At 37.6% G+C, this 22,050-nt stretch overlaps 1 protein-coding gene across 1 annotated transcript in view; it reads left to right on the forward strand.

Annotated features, from left to right (window-relative positions):
- CNTNAP5 (contactin associated protein family member 5) overlaps positions 1-22,050 on the forward strand; it is a 216,383-nt gene that overhangs the window by 158,132 nt on the left and 36,201 nt on the right. Inside the window, exons 15-18 of the mRNA XM_050711667.1 lie at positions 5,886-6,042; positions 15,156-15,283; positions 15,480-15,650; positions 17,718-17,936. Of these exons, the coding sequence (XP_050567624.1) occupies positions 5,886-6,042; positions 15,156-15,283; positions 15,480-15,650; positions 17,718-17,936 (675 nt within the window). The remainder of the gene's footprint in view (positions 1-5,885; positions 6,043-15,155; positions 15,284-15,479; positions 15,651-17,717; positions 17,937-22,050) is intronic.

The following is a 22,050-nucleotide window of genomic DNA, read 5'->3' on the forward strand; positions in this document are numbered from 1 at the left end:
ACAGTTGGCATGGGGGAAGTTGTGGGTAAAAGGAAGCGAATGTTAAATGGTCATTACAGCTATACAGAAAGGAGAAGAAACAAGCAGAAAACAAGTATGTGTCCATATAAAAGCACTGTAGTGTGGTACTAAAACAACTGAACAATTTGGTGGCTCAGTCAATAATGTTCGAAGGAAACGTCATAGTGTGTTGCTTTTTTTAATTATTATTATTTTTGGCTCCATATTAAACACATTACATTTTTTCAAGACAAACTGATCTAGAGTTTGCTTTCAATTGTGATGTACCACCTGCTGCCACCTCAGAAGAAAAATGTTGCTTCTTACCTGCTGGGGCAGAGCCATGAGTCCCTCACCAGGGTCTATAAACCTATGAGCAACTTGGTTTTGTCATTAATTGTCAGCACTTGTTTCAAAGAAGGGGTAGCATGTACTGGTTAATGCAACACAGCCTGAGTTTGTATCACACTGTGATTAGTTTATTCTCCCAAAATTGTAAACTGCCATTTAAACCGATACAGATTCAGAGTCATTAGCACCATAGACCTCTTTGTTGAATAAACAGACTCTAAGAATTTTTTATTTTGTATTATCCATTCAATATGGAATATTTCTCCACTTTATCCATAATTTTGAGCAAAATTACTATATAAATGTTTCTTGTTATTTATTTATTTTTTCCTCCTGAAAAGGCCAAAGGGGAGAGTTAGGCTGCAGTTTAATTAGAGAAAGTTAGACTGCAGTTGAATTTCTTAACGTTCTTTTAAAAAGCTAGAGAAATGATGTGATGGAAACAAATTGAAACCAAGAGAAAACAGGATCATGGTAAACTCTTAAAAATAAATCTTTGAATCACTATTTCCCTTGTTCTCATTCTCTTACTCCCTTCTCCATTTTTTTTTCAAAAGCCTTTTAAAAATGGATCATCTGAGAGCATAATTTGTCCTCTGGATTGGCCTCTGCATTTGGTTATTCAGGTTGATGTTGCCACACACGAGTTTACATAGACTTGCCAACTGATTGTTTTACCTGACATTCAGGATACCGTGTGAGCCATTTGCAGGATCTGATTTTGTTGAAGTCATTCATGCAAACTGATATCTTAAGTTTGAGTGTTGTAGCAAAGAATTGTCTTTGATTGCTTTATTCAATTCTAGAATCAGTATTTTCTCAGTTTTCATCATCTCTTGATAATGTGTATCTTTCCACTTAAGAGAAAACAGCATAGATGTAAATTAGCCTGCTCTTTTATCGGTAAGATATAGGCATAAGATTTAATTCCATTCTCTGCTTAACCCAGTTTGACTTCAGAGAGAAAACTGAACATAAGACTGCCAAGAGAATGTTGTTTAAATACAATATGGTTTCAGTAGTTCAACAGACAGATACAAATAAATTGACATGCTGTGATGGTGGAAAAGGCCTTAAACTGACTTGTTTCAGTATTTTCAGTATCTAAGTGCAGAAGCCTGCCCTGTGTTAGGGTATGTAATTACTGGAGACAGAATTTAAGTTTGCACAGCACAGGAGTTTAACACAGGATCTAGTTTATCTTGTTATATTTCTATCATTAGATTTTTGTTTGTAGCAATAACAAAAGCCACCTGGCAAATGATACAGACAAATCTTGAAAGACATTCCGAGTATAATAGTGTTAAAAATGCATGGCTTATTTTAACTCATGTTTTATAAACATAAAAGCCAATGGCAGGAATTTCTGCCTATAGGAAAGTAAACTGACTCCATGGAAGTTGCTTGGGATCTATATACATTGTATTTTCAACCTAAATGCTGTTGGAATATGCTGCTTCTCCCCCTCCTCCAGCTTCTGAGTGCCTACACAAATAATTTTTGAAATCATTGTCTGCCATTTAAAACATGAGCGAGCATAAAATAACTCATATCACTAGCAATATCAATGCCTTCTAATACAGAAAATTAGGGAACTGACAGTACAAGGGAGATTTAGGCAGACGGACATTTTCTAGTAAGGGGGTAGAGGGACACCAAATATGTGTCCAGCCACTCTTGTCTCCACAAGAGCCAGATAAGCACTGCAGGTGAATTTGATCTCAAGCCCTCTCTCTTTCTAAGGATCACTGGGAACAACCTTTATGTGTCTCACCAGTACTGTCTTCATAGTCCTTAGCCTCTGTGCTCATTAACTGTATGGTCTGTTCCAGCTTTGCTTCTGCTAAAGTAGATTTAATGGAGCTAATAATGAACAGTTTAGTTAAGCACATCGATAGAGCAGATACTGGAGATCTGCTGAAGAACCGACATCCAAAAGGAGCTCACACTCTGCCTTTCAGGATGGAGAGAACTGAGATTTTGGCTGTGTGTTTCAGTATTGTATATGCCAGGGTTTCCAAAGTCTTATTTGGGCGTTCAGATTTTGGGCATTCAGCTGTTGAATAGCTCAACAGACCACAGTGGACCAGGCTGTAGAGGCAGGTAGAAAAAAACATCAAAATGGTCAACCGAAGATGAAACCTCTTCTTTTTTTTCAGAACACCAATACCAACCTTGCTTTCTGCAGCTTGTGCCTGGCATTGTGAACAAGCAGCAGTACTTGTTTTGATACAAAATACTGTCTCCCTTTATTTAATGTCCTACTAAATTCTGGTAAAAACAGTGATGTTAGTATCACAGTTGTTTGTAGATTCTCCCAGACAGCATCATGACAGAAATGATTATTGTCCTCTGTAGGAAATGTAAAATCTTTCCCTTTTTTGAGAATTTTATTATCAAAATTAAAACTTTCTAAAGGCTGATTGAGCAATATGGGGATAAATACTTGAAATAACGTAGTCTCTAGTTCTTTTACTGATGGGTTCAGTCACGTGAGGCTTGTTTGCTTTGTCTGGTTTGGGATTGTTTCACACACTTTCTCCTTAAGAACCATAGAATGAAGTTCAAAGACAACCTTAATAAATTTATTATAGCTGATTTTTTTTTCAGTTCTAAATAAGTGAAAATGCATAGAAAATTGTACTTCAGTTTGTGCAGCAGGCTTTTGACTTCCTTTTTTGATTAAATAGTGTATTGTTAGGTACAATGTAAGCACAGAATAAAGAAAGAGGAGCACTTTTATTAAGTGGACTTTTTGGCTTAGAAATTTTAAAGTGGAATTCTGTTGACAGCCATTAGTTTCTGTGTCCATGTTAACCCCTTGATTAACATAATTGACCTAAGTCTGAGGCTTTATCAAGGAAAGGAAATTGATTCATTTGGAGGTGGAAGAGAATTGATAATGCTTTGAAAAATAATAATAATAATACTGATAGTAATGATTACGGAATGGGAGGTATTGTAACAAATCTACAGACTTAGAAGAAAGAACCTTAGTCAATACCTGTCAGCCACACTCAATCATAATATAAGGCATCCTCCAGCTTTGTGATGGTATAATGATGTAAACTTCCTTGAAAGAGCTTGGGAATAGATTGATGTTGCTAGTATAATATTACTTTACTTCAGCATTACAGGTATATGACAGACAATATACATTTCAGTAATTTCTAAACACTACAGACATTGCTTAAGTCCCATAGATTTAAGAGCTTTGCTGAATAGGTCTGCAATTTCTCATATGTTAAAAAATAAGCACATGGAAAAGAGTTTTGAATAATCAGGGCATAATTTTCCATAATACTACAATTGATCTCAAAGAGACTACTTAGGGAGAAATAATTTTTTTACCTTGAGTAAAGGGTGACAGAATTGTGCCTAATAAATAGAATTTTTGGAAAAAAAAAAAAGGTTTTTTTGTCTGTTTGTTTGTTTGTTGTCTATTCCTTTGACAAAATAAGATTGTTCCTTATAATGTTTAGCTCTGTTGTTTTTAGCTCTGTATTTAACTTAGTTTTAAGTGTCTCAAACTGTGGTGCTTCTTGTACTTCCTCAGTTTATATCATAAATCTTATTTGTATGTTTGCTCAGTATTGCTTGATAATACATAACAGAAATTGAAAGATGTTAGAAAACTGCTCATTCTTAATTCCTGTGAATGATTGTTTATTATTTCACTGTTATGCTAAAGTATGTAATGATTTCTGCCAAAAGAATCTAAGACACAGGTTGAATTTGATTAATGAATACCATTATTTGCTGATAGCCTGAAGGATTTATCTTTTATCTAAGTATTTTTTCCAGAAAGGGCACTTTTAAAATTAAATTAAGCAGTTCTGTATAAGTGTCTATTCCAGCTGCTAGACAAATCACCCTTTTATTCAATTAGCATTACTATTCCAAGCTTTATCAAGTAAGTTCCCAATAATATAGTACAGACTTGTTTCACTGGCCACAGCATCAACTCTCACAACATTAGCTGAAAAGAAAAAAATGAAAACATTCTTTATGTTGACAAAAATACGAGAACTAAAATGATTGTGCACATTTCTGTAAGATGAATCCTTAAATGTTCTTGAATCATGATTTTTCTAATGAGTACCACTGGGTATTGGTCAAAATCTTCATGTCTTAATTGTTGGTATCATGAGAATGGAGTTACTCTTCCTACTTTTATTTTCCTTTTTTCATGAGTTTACAGTTCAGCAGCCTAAGCTTAGAAGGAAAACAAATATGAATTAATTTTGCCAAGTGATTCTAAAACTCATTTTAATTAGTCCCTTACACTGTACAGTTAACCTTGATTGCATTTCATATTTTACACTTTCTTGCTTTGTATAATGAGGAATGCTTCCTACTAATAATGTTAGTAAAGCAGAAGAATAAATTGATACATTTTTCTACATTAGTGTTGCAGTTTATTTTTCCAGGTTTCTTTGATCAGAAAGACTTGATATGTCAGTTTTGCTAAATTTGCTATCTACCTGTACGTGTAACTGATTACATTTCTTGATTTAAGGATTAAGAAGTCAATGGAAAAGTTAGCTGAGCTGGAAGACAAAGTCAATTTTAGCAAAATGTTAATCTGTGGATTTCATTATATTTGAATCTGCTTACTATAACTGGCTATTAATATTTAACATTTCATGTAAAACAGATTATGAAATTTAAACAAAAACTACCTTGCTTTATATAAATACATAGATCTTAGAGCTCCTGTAGATAGAAGATAACTTCACAGAGATAATTTAATTCATAAGTAGGGAAATCTTTTTCCCCACTTATCTCCTACCTGACTATGTAATCCAGGATGTTCTAATATTTTATGAAGCTTATCATTTGCAAATTTCACCCTTGGAGAGCATATTAAAATCCCTAGTCCTGCTCCCTTAGAAACTGATAAAAATTTTGTTCTTATTTTCAAAAGGAGCTGGATTAGGACCACAGTAATAGGTGAGTTTTTGTGTTATTTCAGAAGATTTTTACTCTTTGTATGAATTGTAATATGAAAATCCTGATCTAAGAGCTGGAATTTACTTCACAGTGGTTAGATTCTGCAGGAGGTCTTCGGTTCAAGACAGCTATGCAATGTGAGTCGTAGCAGGAGAATTGCTTTCAGACTCCTTCAGTGATCAGACCTCTCCTCTAGCATCATGCAAACACTCTGGACACAGCTGGTGCAGACAGTAGCGTTGGGATTGCATGTCAAAAGTCTTTGCAGATAAAATGCGCCAAGATTCTCTTGGTGTTTGGCATATGAGACCAATGGGGAAACAGCTGCTCCTCAAACCAAATGGTATTACCATATAGCTATTGCTTCCTCAACATGTATTCATTAAAATGGAATTTGGGGAAAGTTTATGAGTTTATGGTTTGTTATTTCTCCACTTTGCATCTTTTCTTTCAGTATTATTTAACATGTCCACCTCCATTCTCTTTATCATTCTCAGGAGATTCCAATTTGCTTATCAAGTTCTCTTTCTTTCTCTTTTCTTCCCCCTCCCCCCCCCCCCCCCCCTTTTCCTTTCATCCAGATGGAATGCCATTTGCTTGGTGGGTTGGCCGTGCCAATGAAAAGCATCTTTACTGGGGAGGATCTCTTCCGGGCATTCAACAGTGTGCATGTGGACTGGAAGAAAGTTGTCTGGATATGAGATATTTTTGCAACTGTGACGCAGATAGAGAAGAATGGTAATAATTTTCACATGTGTAAGGTGGTGTCTGTGTGACAGCTGGGGGTAAAAAGTAGGGCAAGAAGGCTTAAATCTTCTGCTGATTTATGTCTGGGGAAATCTGAATGGTTTGAGTATAATCAAATGAGAAAGAAAGTCAAACTAGAATTTGAACTTCTGATTTCAGCTTAAATTTTTAGTTTGAACCAAAGACAAGATATCTGGCTAAAGCAAGTTGCTGGGATAGGTTGTCAAAAATCTTTGTTTCTAAATTGTTTTTATTTGTTTGAAAGTTTCGATTGATTGAGTTGGATGAGTAAAAGCTATAGGAAGTTGGTGCATGGATATGCATGAGAACAGAAATTTCAGGAGTAGACTGTAAAATTCAGGTACAGACAGTTAAAGGACGAGAAATCTGTACTATCAAAAGGATTTGTATTTTTCATATGACACATGGTATTTTAGGTACCTTAATATTCTTTTACATTGTGTCCCAAGTTTTTTTTTATGTCAATGAAAAGACTTCCTTTGGCTTCTGTAGGTTTTGGTTCAGTCTCCATAAGAAGTTTTAGACTTATGGCATGGACATTCAAAGCCTTCCTTGGCTTCAGAGCTTAACTTTGCCTGGATATTGCATGAATTTGCTAAGGACACCTCACAACCTTCTCCCATTGTCTGCATCTTCAGAGACTCTCCAGTAGCTGGGGGCTAGTTGGTGAACTTTACAGTTAATTCTGTACTTGTGTTAGAGGGGACAGAAATGCCAGACAAGTGTTGAAAATACAATTTGAAATACCATGAAAATGCATGTGAAAACTCAGCTTCACCTGCTGTCTCTACTGGACTACTTACAGATAGGAGCAGCTGCCTTTTCTCTGAAGGGGGAAAAAAAAAGTGTATATATTTTAACATAGAAGAGTTCAGAATTTAGGAATAATGGAAATAGACAAGAGTGTCTTGCTATAATAGGGCACTCTGTTTGAAATGGTGTCCAAATTATCCCTGTGAAGCCTTCACTTAAAAGAGAGTCAGTACAAAGGAACCATAAGGGTTCTTGAAACAAACAACACCCCCTCCCCCCCCCCCCCCAAAAAAAAAAAAAAAAGATTTGTCATTTTAAGTGCTATGGTTTTTTGGTTGCTCGTGTGCAATATTTGCAATAAGGCCTCATTTCCAGACAGCGTGCATGTTCACTTGGACCCTTTATATCCTGGAGTCACTGTTCACTTTCAAAAATCATAGTTGTAGAGGGATTTCTTTGAGAAGCTCTTTATGTAAATGTTAGTTTATGAATATAATTTGTATCGATTTGCACAGAAATGCCTCACTGTGCATGTTGATCTATCTTTTCTTTAATGTTTGGTTACCAGAAACACTTTGGTAAGGTTTGTACATGAGCATGAAAAGTATCTGTTTGTACTGGTGCCTGGCTGCATTCATCATCCATATTTTTGGTTGGTGAGCTGCTGATCTACAATATGCTGTGCTGGTAGCCTGAGATCACAGGAGATTGTACCACAAGGTCATATTAACCAATGCAAGGTGAAAACTAAGTGCAGTTTTATAGTGTTTCAGATGAGTCTCCTAAGGAAATGAAGCCTAAGCAAGTTATGCTGGGTGTTTTTATCACCTGCCCCCCCTCCCCCCTCCCACACACAGTGATTTTGAACAGGAAGATAAACTTCAAACATATTTGACAGAGAAGTAGAAATCTCCAAAGTATTAGAAATTACACATTCTGTGAAAATTTATGCCAGGTTGAGGGGAAAAAGCGAATTAAAATCCACAAGAAGGAAGTTAAGGAAGAATAAGCTTACACTTCTAGTAGATTTTGGAAAACCCTCATGGGAGAGAGATGTTACATATCATGCTTCATTAGCGTGGTAACTCACAGAGTTGCTTGTGTCTCCTAATTTCTTGATGATAGCAGGACACACACAGAAATTTCCTCAGCTAAACTATCTACTGTTTGTTGGTTTGGGGATACAGGTGTTTTTTCTGTTTTTTTTTTTTTTTTCCTTTTTTTAAAATCCATTAGAAATCTGGTCATCTTTTGAGTGGTATTCTAAGTTGCAGGTTGCCTGTTTAAAAGCTTAAAAAAAAAAAAAAGTGACCTTTACAAAGAATTTCTAAACTTAAGAAATTTCATGCCTCTTGAAGATTACTTTTGTGCTTCTCTGCTTGAACACTGACCCCCTGATATATAATGAGCATTTGAATCTGAAACCTGCTGAGATCTGAACTGTGACTTTAACCTGCTATACATTGTCTTGAAAGGAGTAAGACAGTAGTAGATGCATTTATTTGCCTTATCATGAAATAAAATGGGTGCTGCAGAGTGGAAAACCAGAAAATCATTTTTGTTCTTTTTAGATAAATCAGGCTGCTCAGTGCAGCTCCAAGGTAGAAATTCACAAGAGTGGCTGGAGCATACTTTGGAAGAGGAGACAGGCTGAGGATTTTGCTTTGATTTTGTTTCCCTAGACTCGGTGTTGGGTGCAGAAGAACCTACTAATTTCTCAGAGTAGCAAAAGAAACAGAAAACAAGAGAAAGCATCTGAAAAAAAGTCCTAAGCCAGGTGTTTGGCAGAACACAATATGCACTTCTAGGTATGCTGGCTTTTAAATGATATCTAAGCAGACGCTTGAGCGAGCTGCTAACTCCAGTCTCCTACTTGACGTGACACTAAGTTAGTCCCCCTGGAGTTATGCTGGCCAGATGAACAGGAATATAATTAGTTGCATTCTGTATGGGGAAGTCTTTTGAATTTTCTCCCTTTTCTTTTTATTTAAATCATTTTAGTGAAAAATACCTTTTTCCATCTAGCTCCTGACTCCTTTCCTCACCATACTTCCAAACTTTGCAGTATGATGCCAGCCAGTTTTGTCACTGCAGAACAGTGGAGTAACTTGTTGGTATTTACTAGAGAATGGGAGATGACCTCTGCCGAGGGAGGAGAGGCACAGGCTGGCACCCTGACCCCAAGTAAGGGATCTCGAAAGGTGTTAAATATGACTTGACTATAGTTTGTGCGTGCCTCCAAAAAAAGGAGAGTTGTTGAAAGCTCTTGCTAGTGGGTGGGAAAATTCACTGAGATCCAGTAGCTGCAAGCTGAAGTTAAATTTAGTCCAAAAAAATCTTTTCTTCCTCTCTCTTCCCTTTCCCCAGCTGAGAATAGTTAACTATTGGAACAAGTTATGTGTAGATGAGAAGGATTTGCCATCACTTCAAGCAGTTACCTTGAAAGAGATTGTCTTCCTAAAAGATGTGCCCCATTTCAAAAAGAAGGTGTGTTCTTGATGTAGGCATTACTGGGGAAAGGTCTGAAGAATAAATACAGATATGAAGAATAAAGCATTTCTGAAATGCATGGAGGGTTGCACTATCATCAGTCCATTCTAGAGATCCTTCAGATCCTTAAACAACTCTCCCAGGTTGTCTTTCATCTCAAGGAAAATTCTCTTGCCTTGGCAGCGAAAGTCTTGCTGCTCACCAAATATTTCACTGAAATGGGAGGAACCTCTTTCATGCCATGGTGGTGCATGACTGTCCTGAAGTCCATTTGCTACTCTGGTCTCTCTGTCTAGAATCCATTTTTCACTTCAAATGCAACTGCTTGATTGAAGCCAATCATCAAACCAAACCTCTTTCTTGCTGACTGCATTCACTGGAATACCTTGTGAATTTGGGGAACTTTACAGCTTTTTATTTTGTACAGAAAGAATGTCATCTCTGAAATTCATTTTTTACAGAAATCTCAGGTGTCTGAACAGACTTTGTGAACAGCTGATTGTGACCAATAACTGAAGGGCCTTCTTTTATATGGATCATCTAATCTTATTATTCAAATTATAGGAGTCCCCTCTATAGATATTGGTATACACAAGATATTGGTATAGGAGTATCCTCTTCTTTTATCTTCCAGAACAGCCTTTGTCACCGGAAAACTAAGCCTTTGAGTCTTCCTATTTCCATAGTAATGCACATTCACATCTTTACCATGCCTTTGAGGTACTGCAGGCAATGAGGGAACCACAGGGCATGAAGGAAGGAAAAAAAAAAAGGGTGAGGTGAGATACTACTATTGTCAAACCCACTGTGTGTCCCTGAGATATATTGAGTATATCTGGCTTTGTTCATTGTTCAAGGAGGAGGAAAGCCCCATGAAGGTGAATGAGGCCCTCTCTGGACAAGCTGTATTTGTGTAGAGTTCTGCCAGAGCTGGGGTGCTAAAACTGGAAGGGCTGAGGAGAGCAGGGCAAAGAAACCCAGCTTCTGACGAGCCTGGATTTGACAGGTTTTGTTTGCTCAGCCACTATCCCACGCTGAATCCACTGCCTCAGAAGCAGGGTAGGCAACTCTGTAGAGTACTTGATGCAAGCTCATAAATAAACCCTGCCGGAGGTGACCTGGCCTGTATAGAGCTGTCTTGCATATCTGCCTTCATGGCTGCATTTGTCAACAAAGTAGAAAAGCTGCCTGCAGAGAGCTGACTGTAGCAGGCCCCTGAGGTGTCAGGAATCAGTTCATTACTATCATTACCAAACTCTCTCTGTTCCTCTTTTCTAATTCCAGAAGCAACTGCATTTTGCCCTCACCGGTTACATATGTCCCCTTCTGCTGCTGTTTTTTTTCATTAATGTGACTTGCAAGATAGTAATTAAAATGTATTCCTTTGGATTATTAATGATCTGTCCTGCACAAGGCTCAAAACTTTATGTGATGGAAGCCTGTTTTGCTGGCCTATTCCTAATGCTGTTCATTGACATCTGCTGCTGATAGCATTCTTTTCCCCAAATGTACCGTATTCATCAAAATCTGTCCTGAATATCTGAGCTACAGGGTCACAGACCCCAACAAAATTTTCATTAATGTATAAAAAGAAAACATACCAATAGAGGATCATATGAGAAGAAATTATGTCTAATGACACTACTGGTCTAACATATGGTAGACAAAAATATGGAAACAGCTACTTTGAGGTTACCAATATATGATGGTTTATGCTGTTGGGATACCACAGAGTGAGAACTTTTGGAGTATTTATTAGTATGCAGGAAAAAGAAAAATAGTCTCCTAATGTTACCATCAAAATAGTTATTCATCATTTACAGGTAGGACTACCTGTACTGTGCTGTAAAGTATCCAGGTGCACTATTGCTTTTAGTGTTGATGCATTTGCAATGAAACGTGATTTTGTTTGTTTGTTTTTTCTCATATGTAGAGGATTTGCTTGATGTGTAACCTGCCTCATAACTTATTGAGGAAGTCCTTAGGTCAATGCCATTAATACTCAGACATGGATCCACAGTTGACATCCAACTGTATTTAATACCCATAGTTAAAAAGTATTTTGGTAATTAAATTTAAAAGGCTCTATTGGTTTTGTTTTTGTTTTGGGAAGTACGAATTGATAATGCTGTTCTTGCAAAGAGCTTAGAGAAAGAGGCATTAACTGAAGCTGCTTTCCACACTCCGAAAAACATTAAAATTTTCACCTGAATTTGTGTAGAACCAAATGCTTAGTCAGGTAAGCAGAAGTTCTTCCCAAATTTATTTGCACCATATTCTGTGCATACAGAACTCTTTTCAAGAATGGGATAAAGACTGTTTTGATTTGTGTGAAACCAGGTCTTAACTCACATTCCTGGCCAAAGAGCATCGCACAGGCAGGACCCGCTGGTGTTGAGAAGTGGGACGTAGCCTGGTGCAAAAACTGCACTTGGTAGAAGTGGACATGGAGTGCTATGTGAAGCCTGCTGAGAGAAATAAAGTAGTGTTTTTGGCAAAGCTGAGAAGCAGCTGTGGAAAACCAAGTATAATCTGTTTTTAATTGTATGTGAAGTGTTAAATTAAAATACATATATGTGAAATCTAGCTCAGGGAACAAATGCAAAAGCAGTGAATCTAACAAGGCTTTATTTTTGTTTAAAAGACTGAATCCTATGTGTGCACATTGTAATGCAGGTGCTTTCTAATCAGGTAATAACACCTTTTCTTTGACAACTGTGGTAGATTAAAAGTGAACCCTCAAGCCCTCTTCAGGCAAAATTCCAAATGTTTTGTCCAAATCCTGGAATATTTGTATTTTGTAGTGCTACAATAGTGCCTGCAGGAAATGATTGTACAGGTACGTGAAACTCTCTTGCTCCTCTCAGAGACATAATACATTGTGTTTGAGAGGCTACCATGATGCACCACATAAAGAGAAGAGGAATTATGGTGCTTTATAGGAAATTGAATTTGAAATAAGCTTAACTTAAAAGGCTGTGAATTCAAGATACTCAAACTTTAGCTTCCACAAGTCGCTTTATAGTGTCTTCAAATATCTTTTTGCTTTTCTTAGCTGAAACATCCTAAGTGTTGATTTTTCACCAAAAATTTGATTACTCATCATGGAATAATAGTAATTAACTGTGACAATAGGTATGTTGTTTCCATTCTAAACACATTCTCTAAAGGGTAGAATGTTTCTGATAGGCTTTATTTCAGTGTCTGCTTGTATGAGACGTATTCTTGTACAAGTCTTTTTTTTTTTTTTCTGTGAGAGAGATTAAAATACATGAAATGTGCTTTTTGAGCTTCCAGAGAAACTTGATTGAGTTTTCAATACATTAACATAAAAGTGATGATTTTTATTGTTTTTGAATATTTTTCTTTCACACAGTTGAGCTGTGCTACTAAAGTTCTCAGTAACGCTGGCTTATAACTAGTAAAAACTCAGAGTCATAAAGTTCAATATAAAAGAACTTCATGCAATATAACAGACTATCTAATAAGTGATGCAGTTCTCAGAGATGTGGAATAGATATCTTTAAAATATCACCATTTCATTTTTTTTTTTTTGTAAGTATCTTCAGCAGTAGCTGCAGGAAGGTACTGATTTTGATTGTAATATTGATCATAGCTAGCCAAAACTCTGCACTATTTTTTTTTGAATAAAAATAAATTTGCAGGAAAAACCCCTGGATATTTGGTGAAAAATCTTTTTTTATTTTTTAACGTAAATGTCATTTAGTTATTCATGTGTATATTGCATATTTTATGTCCTATTTCTGTAAATCTTTCTGCCTTTCTTTCATTCATTCTACCTACTTTTCTTCCTACTATGCCCTGAAATGCTTTATTTAATTATCTTCCTAAGAAATACTCAAATAGATCAGCTTCTGTTACAACTGTTTCATAATCTGTTGAGAGCATTTACACTGACTTTCAAGGATTGATACAATAAGCTACGTGACAATGCTTCTGACAGGCCTCAATGAAGAGATTTGGAGACCATGTACTTTTGATTTTCATATATGGTACATTTCCATGTCTGTCTCTATTGAAGGTGTCAGTCTATGTTGAAGGCATCACTCTGTCTTATGTGTGGGAATTTCATCTTTCTGCATTTTGTAATTATCTACGTGTCATACTGAAGTAAGAAAAAATGTTAGGGTCAAAGAAAGTACTTTTCCTTTTCTCCTTGGAATTACAAGACAATTAACTGTTGCTGCATGCAGTTAGAAACAATGAAAAATAAATGAAATGTTTGCAGCCTTTATCAAAAAGATGAAAATGCCCCTTCTATGTCTTGTAACATTAATCAGAATAGAGCAGTTAGACAAGTAAACATCCGAGGTTGTGTCAGAGCACAGCTGTGTTGTTCATCTTGATTACTTCTTTGCTGAAATATCATGTCTATTTCCACAGCTGGAACTATAATGAGGGGTACATTTGTGGAAGGTGGCATTATGAGCAGCATATAGTCTGGGTTCCTGCCTAGGATGTCAGACTCCTTGGCAATGATTTCACTCAAAAAGTGCAATCTGTTTCCTGAGGCTTTGTTTCATGTATGCATAAAAGAGAGTGGCTATAAATTTGGGATTATTGTCACCTTGTGTCTGGTCATTGGTGCCATCCCTGTGTGCAGCATGAAGTTTACCCCTCTGAGCATATGGGTGAGATCAGTCCAGACCCTGCATGCAGGTTGCTTGGCCATGCAGACCTAGGGTTCCTTTTCTCCAAAACTACTGAGGTTTGGCTCCATGAAGAATGTTGTACCAGGCTTACGTGCATGGATTCACAACAGACTTCAGCCCTGAGTAAGAGTTAGGGGAAGATGAACACATCACTTTGGAGATGAGATGCAGTAGCACTTGCCTCTCTGTAATCAATAGAGAAATACCTCCAGAGGGGATTTCAGCTCTGGTAAGGTCAGGGCTGGATGCCTGAGGGACTTGGTTAAGTTCATGAGGAAAGGTGGAATGAATGTGCATCTGTATACCCTGCCAGAGTCAAAGCCACTGAATCATTTTAGGGACCAGAGGGCTGCCATGAAATGTCATGCTTCACTTTGAGGACACTGCTTTCCCCAAGACACTCAGACTAAAAAGAAAATAATCTTCCCATCCTCTTCCTTTTTAGCAGCCATGTGTAAGTTAATAGCTCAACAATAAATGCAGCTGATACAAACAAGAGACTGTAGTTGGGCAATACAGTAAATCAGCCTTTATTATTTCAGCTGCTGACCCAAAAATTTCAGATGTGTAATGCAAAGGGCTGATCCACTGCAAACTCACTGCCAATTCAACTGTCTTTGCAGTGTGCTGAGTCAATTGTATACTAGCCATCTTCAAGCTGGATCAGGTATCGTCTGGTGGCCCCATGCTAACAGCACGCTGCATCAGGTATCACAAGTCCTCCTACTGCTAGGATAAAGCATAAAGCCAGCACAAATGCCATTGTCTGTCTCTGGCTAACTTAACAGAAATTCAGATTTGGGCTTATACCTGATCCACATCAAATTCATCCTGCTGAGGAAACCCAATAGAGCCTGTTTTACATTAATGTCCGTCAGGCAAAAGGGCAGCACTCTGCTTCTGCTTCACCAGCATTCAGCACAGCTAGAGTTCGTACCAGACAGTATCATGTGTCAAAATGCAGTGTCTTCGGGGGGTCAGTATTGTGTCTGAGCATAGAGCATATGTGTGCATGTATGTATCATAAGCAATGTGTACTGGTCACAAGTCTTATAGTAAGTCTGCAAATACATTTAAGTAAGCATCTTTCAACTATTGCCTTACGTGAGGAATGCTGGGGATTTGTCCGTGGTTAATGTCTCTTTTTGTTTGTTTATTATAATCCAGGACAAATGATACCGGCCTCCTTGCTTTCAAAGACCATTTGCCTGTAACTCAGATAGTGATCACTGACACAAACAGATCAAATTCTGAGGCTGCCTGGAAAATTGGCCCTTTGCGTTGCTATGGAGACAGTGAGTACTAGCTCTTCTCAATTTCTAGAGGAACAGGACGTCCCTTTTTTTTTTTTTTTTACTTACATGTTACTTTGTTTTGTTTCGTTGTTTGTTTTTTAAACATGTTTATCTGATGAACGCTGTCTTTCCACGTGCAGCTCACAGCTGCTGTCCTGTGCCAATTTAACTACAGAGAAGGGGGTTGTGTTTGCAGGGCAGTTCTGGAACGCAGCTTCCTTCAACACAGAGGTCTCCTACCTGCACTTCCCCACCTTCCATGCCGAGGTCAGCGCGGACATCTCCTTCTTCTTCAAAACCACAGCTCCCTCTGGGGTATTCTTGGAAAACCTGGGGATTAAGGACTTCATACGAGTTGAAATAAGCTGTAAGTTTCACCATGGGGAAATCACGATGTATTTGCCCAATTTGACAGGAGCAGGAAACTGGGAAGGACTTTTTACTTCTGTCTTGGGACTTTGGAAGAGCCTGGAGAGGATAAGATGGAGACATAGACCTCTCTCTCCTGTCAGAGTGTCTCTGTATAATGTTGGTCATTTTGTTTCACCTTATTGTGATTCAGTTCTTCTTTCCTAATCCGAGAGGTGACTAAATTTACAGGATTTTTTCCCCATTTTACTTCCTTAGAGAAAGAGCTACTCACCAGACATGCCTGTAGACTGCAATTTTAGTCAAGAGATGCAAAATTTAATACAAACAACTCTCATGGTTACTTTTATTTATTTTTCAATGATATGTCCAGTACGACACAATCCTAGTGTTTCAGAGGAATTCACTGTATAGGGTACTGTACTATGAGGTGAGAGCCTATGAAGACCACAGTGCTAATGCACGGTAAGCTGTAATGGGCATTGAATACTTCAAAATCTAATAAATGACTGCAGTACAACTGCAACTTAATGTATAAAAGAGAGGAGTAGGGAACTTAATTAGTGAGTAGGTTTTTACCTCACTCCTGTTCTGATGACTTCAAATTTTTATTAGTGACAGAAGGGTACTGTGGCTTTGACATGAAATATGACTTCTGTATTCCAAATTCTGTCAAGCTTAGGAAAAACAAACTGAGTGCTATGCATTTTATAATATGCTTATGATAACCCCAACATAAAATTTAATAAAAATGGACCCCGAGGCTCTTCAATTCATTAAACCGATGGTAAATGTCATGGTGCATTATCACAAGGTAATGAGGTATGATTTACTGTTAATTGCACATCAAAGTCCAATTTGGTTGTACTTCAGTGTACTGCATTTCATTCTCAGGGATATAGAAGTAAAAATGGCATTTTGGTGTCAAATATACGACAAATATTGCAAGCCACTAAGAGGATTGTTTAGTGAAAGTTTCTGAAAGTATGTTATACCTGGGCTCCCAGAGAAATGAGTTATTTAAAAATTTGAAGAAAATTTTTTCTTTTAAACTTGGGCTTCTCATTGGTAGTTATGTGGTGTGTTTCTTGCTGCCAGATGGAATTTGCAGCCTAAAGGCCTTGTATCAAGGAAGCTCCACAGACCAGCTGCTTCAGAAGGAAATGGCCTTTTAGCAGATGCAGGGGCTCAGAATAGATCTTTGTCTCTCCCTATGGAGTGTTTCCTATCTTAACTATCTAAGAAGCAGCTTCCAAAACCAGACCAATCCAATTTGTTGGGCTTGAAAATAACAGGTTTTTACGAATTTTCAATCCAAAACCTTCTGGTTGTTGTGCGGTCTGTCGGCCTGGTTCTTGCCCTTTTTGATGTATTTAGCATTTTAGGAAGAAAAATAATTAGTAACAAAAATGTTAAAGAGTTCTGGCCCCTTTCAGGCTTCTAGCAGAGGAAGATGGACTCCTTCATATTACTGTTGTTTTTCAGTTACTGTTCTGTTTCTAGGAGCCTTGCTATCTCTGGACATGTTACGTATGACCCTTTAGTTTAGGATCACCAGTGAATTTTTTTTTCCCTTCTGTTTCTCCCTTGCTTCCTGGGTCAGGCTTATGCATGCGAACAAATGCTTGAAGGTTTCTCTCCAACCATATATAACCAAGTTCTGTTAAGAACATGCATTTTGAAAGATTTAGTCAGAAACAGTTCCTTCATCCTTTCCACCATCTCAGCATTATTTGTCCAAGTGCTTTTGTGTGACTTTAGTACAGTGTTTGGCACTTTTACTTCCAAAAGAGAATAAATTACAATTTCTAGGGCACCATAATTGTTATAGCAAAAAAAGATGGGTACCCACAGCCAAGCGTAATCACAGCAGAGATCAAACAGTGAGGCTGCTGGCTTAGATTTACATATAAGCTGCTGGGTAGAAGATGGGAGGTAAATGATGCTGTACTATTTGCTGACATAAAAGGTAATGGACCCTATATTTATGTAAGATTTCTTGATGTCAAAACCACTATTTAATTCAGATCTTTACTGTCTCTTTACGTCTATTTGTGTGTTCCAGCCCCCAAAGAGATAATCTTCTCTGTAGATGTTGGGAATGGCCCCACAGAAGCAATCGTGCAGTCTTCCACACCCCTGAATGACAACCAGTGGCACTATGTCCGAGCAGAGCGGAACCTTAAGCAAACATCTCTGCAAGTGGATAACCTCCCCAAGAAGGTCCTGGAGGCACCTGCAGAGGGGCACTTCCGCTTGCAGCTCAACAGCCAATTATTTGTAGGTAGGGACCATTTAAGGGTTTCTACAGATGTGTGCAGTATTTCCATGTCTATGCCTTGTTAATGCTGTTGTTTCACTGCTGAGCTTAGGTGTGGTAACCTAATTCTGCCTCCTCCTCTTCCACTCCTTCATAAGCAACATAAATCAAACCCAAACTACCTTTACACTCAAAGCACTTAGTACAGAAAGGTTAGCCTTACAATACTAACTGGCATTTTTAGGGTCTAAGAGTGCATGAAACATATTTGTTGCAAAAGAATTAGTTATTTCCTCTTGTGCAGCGCTGACTATGTAATTTGCTGTAGGAAATGTGATCTTTTGCGATGCAATGTAAAAGGCATACATTCTTGTAAGTTACAGTGGCAAAGCTTGATGACAATATGTGCTTAAAATCTGTTCCTTCAAACACGCCTGCCATTTGGCTATAAAGTGTGTGTGTGAGAGAACTATGAACACAGTCAAAGCAAATGCAGCCATTTTAACTGAAGGTGTTCTTCAACAAAACAAAACAAACAAACAAACAAAAACCTCTGTTTGCATATAGTTTGTTTCTCTGTCTTCCATGTAAATGAAAACTAGAGGTGGACAAGCTTGTATTTGATAATATAATCTGGGATAACAAAGGGTCTTCTCCCTTTCCAATATTCAAACACTGCTTCTCTGAGTACTCCATGCTGTGATGGAGTAGGTTGTAACCTGCTTCTTATTCAGGGCTGTGCAAATAATTACCAATTCTTTCCTTAAAATGAATTCTCTTATTTAGCTGAGATGGTATGGCAAACCTCAATCTGTCAACTAATTTTAGTAAAGTTTACCTGTATATCCACACCTCTTGAATTAAGAAGATTTTGAGGTATTTATGTGAGCTTGTTAGAGCGTATGTGTGCAATAATTACTGGGGTCTGAACAGAAGGAATGAACTTGTTAATAAATAGAGTTGTATCATTGACCAGGAGTCCTTCCCTCATAGCAACCGTTTCGTACCTAAAACGTTCTCTCAGCCTGAGAAAAGTCCACTGAAGAACTTATTTTCTGCTAAAACTGTCACAGTACAAGGTTTCTGCTTTCTGGTGTGAAGCATGCTGCTTATCACTTGTTCCTCAAATGATCCTAGAAAGAGGTTCCATGAGAGACAGGGCCTGAGGACAGTAGGGTTGGGCTGCTAGGCACCTTAGAAACATCAGAGAAGTCTAACCAAGCTACAGTTTGCAAACAGAAGACTTAGAGAACTTAATGAATTGATAGTTTTTTACAAATTTTTGGTCTGTTTCTTTTTAAAGGAGTAAAAATGAAGGTATTATCATGTCATCTATCAGATATGTCTTAGCTGCTTACTGTCTCGCATCTGAAAAGCAGTATCTGCGTATAATCTTGTTTCTCTGCATAACAAACCGGTTACTGGAACCAACTTCATGGTGATTTTAAAGTGATAATCAATGAGTTGCATCATGGAAATCCAAGGTAGATAAGGACCCCCAACAAACTGGAGAAATGTGCCAGTAGGAGGTTATCAGCAAAGACAAATGCAAAGCCACATACCTCGGGCAGAATAGTGATGCATCCATGCAAACTGGGGATTGATTGGATGGGTAGCCACTGATCAGAAAAGGTCCTGTTGGCCTTGGTGGAGAAGTGAATCTACAGTGTGCCTTTGCGGGCTGCACACAAGGCTGTATTAGCAGGGTTGTAGCCTGCAGGCTGCAGAAAGGGAAGGGAAACAGTCATCTTCACAATGAGAGTAGTGCAGCACTGAAGCAGGTGCCCAGAGAGACTGTGTGATCTCCATGCTCAGAGACAATCAAAACTTTCTCAGAAAAGACCCTGAGCAACATGATCTAACTATGAATGTAGGCATACTTTGAGGAAGAGGTTAGACCAGTTGATCTCCAGTAGCAACTTTCAACCCTATGTATTTTTTTCTCTGATTGTACCTAGTATTTACAGTATACCCTAGGACATAGTTACTTTATCTCAGTAGAGGGATAGAAAGTTCTCACTTTCAGTAATTTGACTGCATTCAGTTTTTCATACACACTTTTACTGAACCCTGAACGCAAGGTTGAGTAAATACTATTGCTTATAAGAGTGGGTTTTGGCCCTTAACTACCACGGAAAACAGTGTTGAAGGTCAAAACTGTCTGTGATGTTCTGAGTTTTTCTAAGAGCAGCCAGAAGAGATGGAAACCTGAATGGTCTCTGATTCTAACCCTTTCCCTGAAGTCCCCAGGTACTTCAGGGAAAGGTGGCAGAAGTCCAACAATACACAGATGTGGCATAATTTGTCTCTGCTGAAGGTCTCATTCCAGTCTCTAATAGGAACCAATTGATTTAATACCTGAACCACGCAGAGTGAATTTTATCCCATCTGAAAAATAAATACATAAACAACATTGATTGTAAAAAGAGGAAAGAAACAGCAGCACATATTATTCTCCTCTTCCATAATCCACAACATATTTGTTTCTGCAGCAGTATGCATACTGACAGTGATTAAGGGGCTTCCACAGTTAGTATTCACATTCTTAATTAATGATCTATGTAACTGACATGATTTGCCGTTTTAAAACTTTTCCAAGTATATTTAAATTTAATCGTCATAAATTTTTTTCATTTAAACATAGAACTTTGTTTTCATTGTGAAGATAGAACCTTTTTTTGTTCTTGATTCTTTTCCAGAATCAATTCAAATATTTTGTAAATCTCATAAATAAAGCTCAATATCAAAATTTACTTTATTTATCTTTTGGAAAGATTTATTGATCCTTTGGGGTAAAGAAACTGTATTAGCAGCATGTACCACTAAAATGATGATTGAATGGATATCCATTTTAGCTTTCAAACTATTATCATTTTCATTTTGCTTGAGAGCAATCAGCGTATATGTACAGCATATGTGAGACTGTTTTGTCTCGTACTTTTGGAGGGTTATATACTGTATATCACACACATAAACCTGGGCTTTTATAAAATTTGACTACAGGGGCAATTGGCACATAACATAATTTCAAAAGAGTTCTGCTAATTTGGATCAACTAATTCCCTGTCAACTGTTTCTGTTTTCTGACCAATTTGCTTAAGTTTTGCCCAGAGTTTTCCTCCTTAACCTGAGAATTAGATACATTTAAGACTGTAATAGAAGGATTTTGCTCCTAAGTTTGTGTATTCATGGTGGTTTTGTTTTGTTTTGTTTTCAAGTTGGTCTGACAAACAAACTTTTAGCTTTCTGCGATTTATTACAAAGAAAGTTGAACAGAAGCCTTCTCAAGAAAACTTAACAAAGCAGTCAGTTTTAAGTGGTCTTTGAGGTGTCCTTCGTTTACTTCTGGTCCAATGATAGTGATGTTCTGAGCAAGTTAATCAGCCTTTAAATATTTTGTAAGGATTGGAGTTGAGGAGGTCTAGCTTTCCTTGGAAGTTTAAGACACCTTTCATTGCACTGCTTTGTACTTAATACAGTGGTTTTGTCTGCTCTTGCATTTTGCCAAGGTGGCATTTTCCCTACATGTCTGTATTTGGGGATGTTCACCCTTGGGGGAGCAGAACCTAAGCCTTTGTTCTGTCTGAGCAAGTCAGCAGCCACATACCATGTGCAAGAAATCTTCAGTGCATGATGCTCCTAGGATTCCACTGCAGTGATGATTTCTTACACATGCCATAGAAAGTGTACTTTCCTAACTGGATTTACCTGGAGGTAAAAGCAAAAGGAGAGGAGTCAAAATAGAGCAGTTCAAATCTAATACCTCTCCTTTCTCCCTGTTATCAATAGCAATACAACGTGACAGGATTCAGCTTTACAATTCTTGTTTTATTCCATCACTTTCTATAAATGTCTGACCGTATTCAATTATGGTTTCTCTCTGTTAAGGCAAAATAGTTATGAATAGTCAGTAAGAGACAAAAGGGTAGATTATGCAATGTTTGTATGATTAGCTTGTGTATTTATTGTGTAATTGACTCATAAGGTACTTAGGTATTTATCTAAGTAGTACCAGAAAGAGTTTTTCTATGACTGCACTTGTTAAAATAATTTAGAATAAAGACAGTCTGCTTAAGGGCAACACTGGCACACATGGAGTATGTGACGGGCTTCTGGGATAGCTTTCTCTATGTGTGCA

The sequence above is a fragment of the Cygnus atratus genome, chromosome 6 (assembly GCF_013377495.2).
Source record: "Cygnus atratus isolate AKBS03 ecotype Queensland, Australia chromosome 6, CAtr_DNAZoo_HiC_assembly, whole genome shotgun sequence".
NCBI classification, from domain to species: domain Eukaryota; kingdom Metazoa; phylum Chordata; class Aves; order Anseriformes; family Anatidae; genus Cygnus; species Cygnus atratus.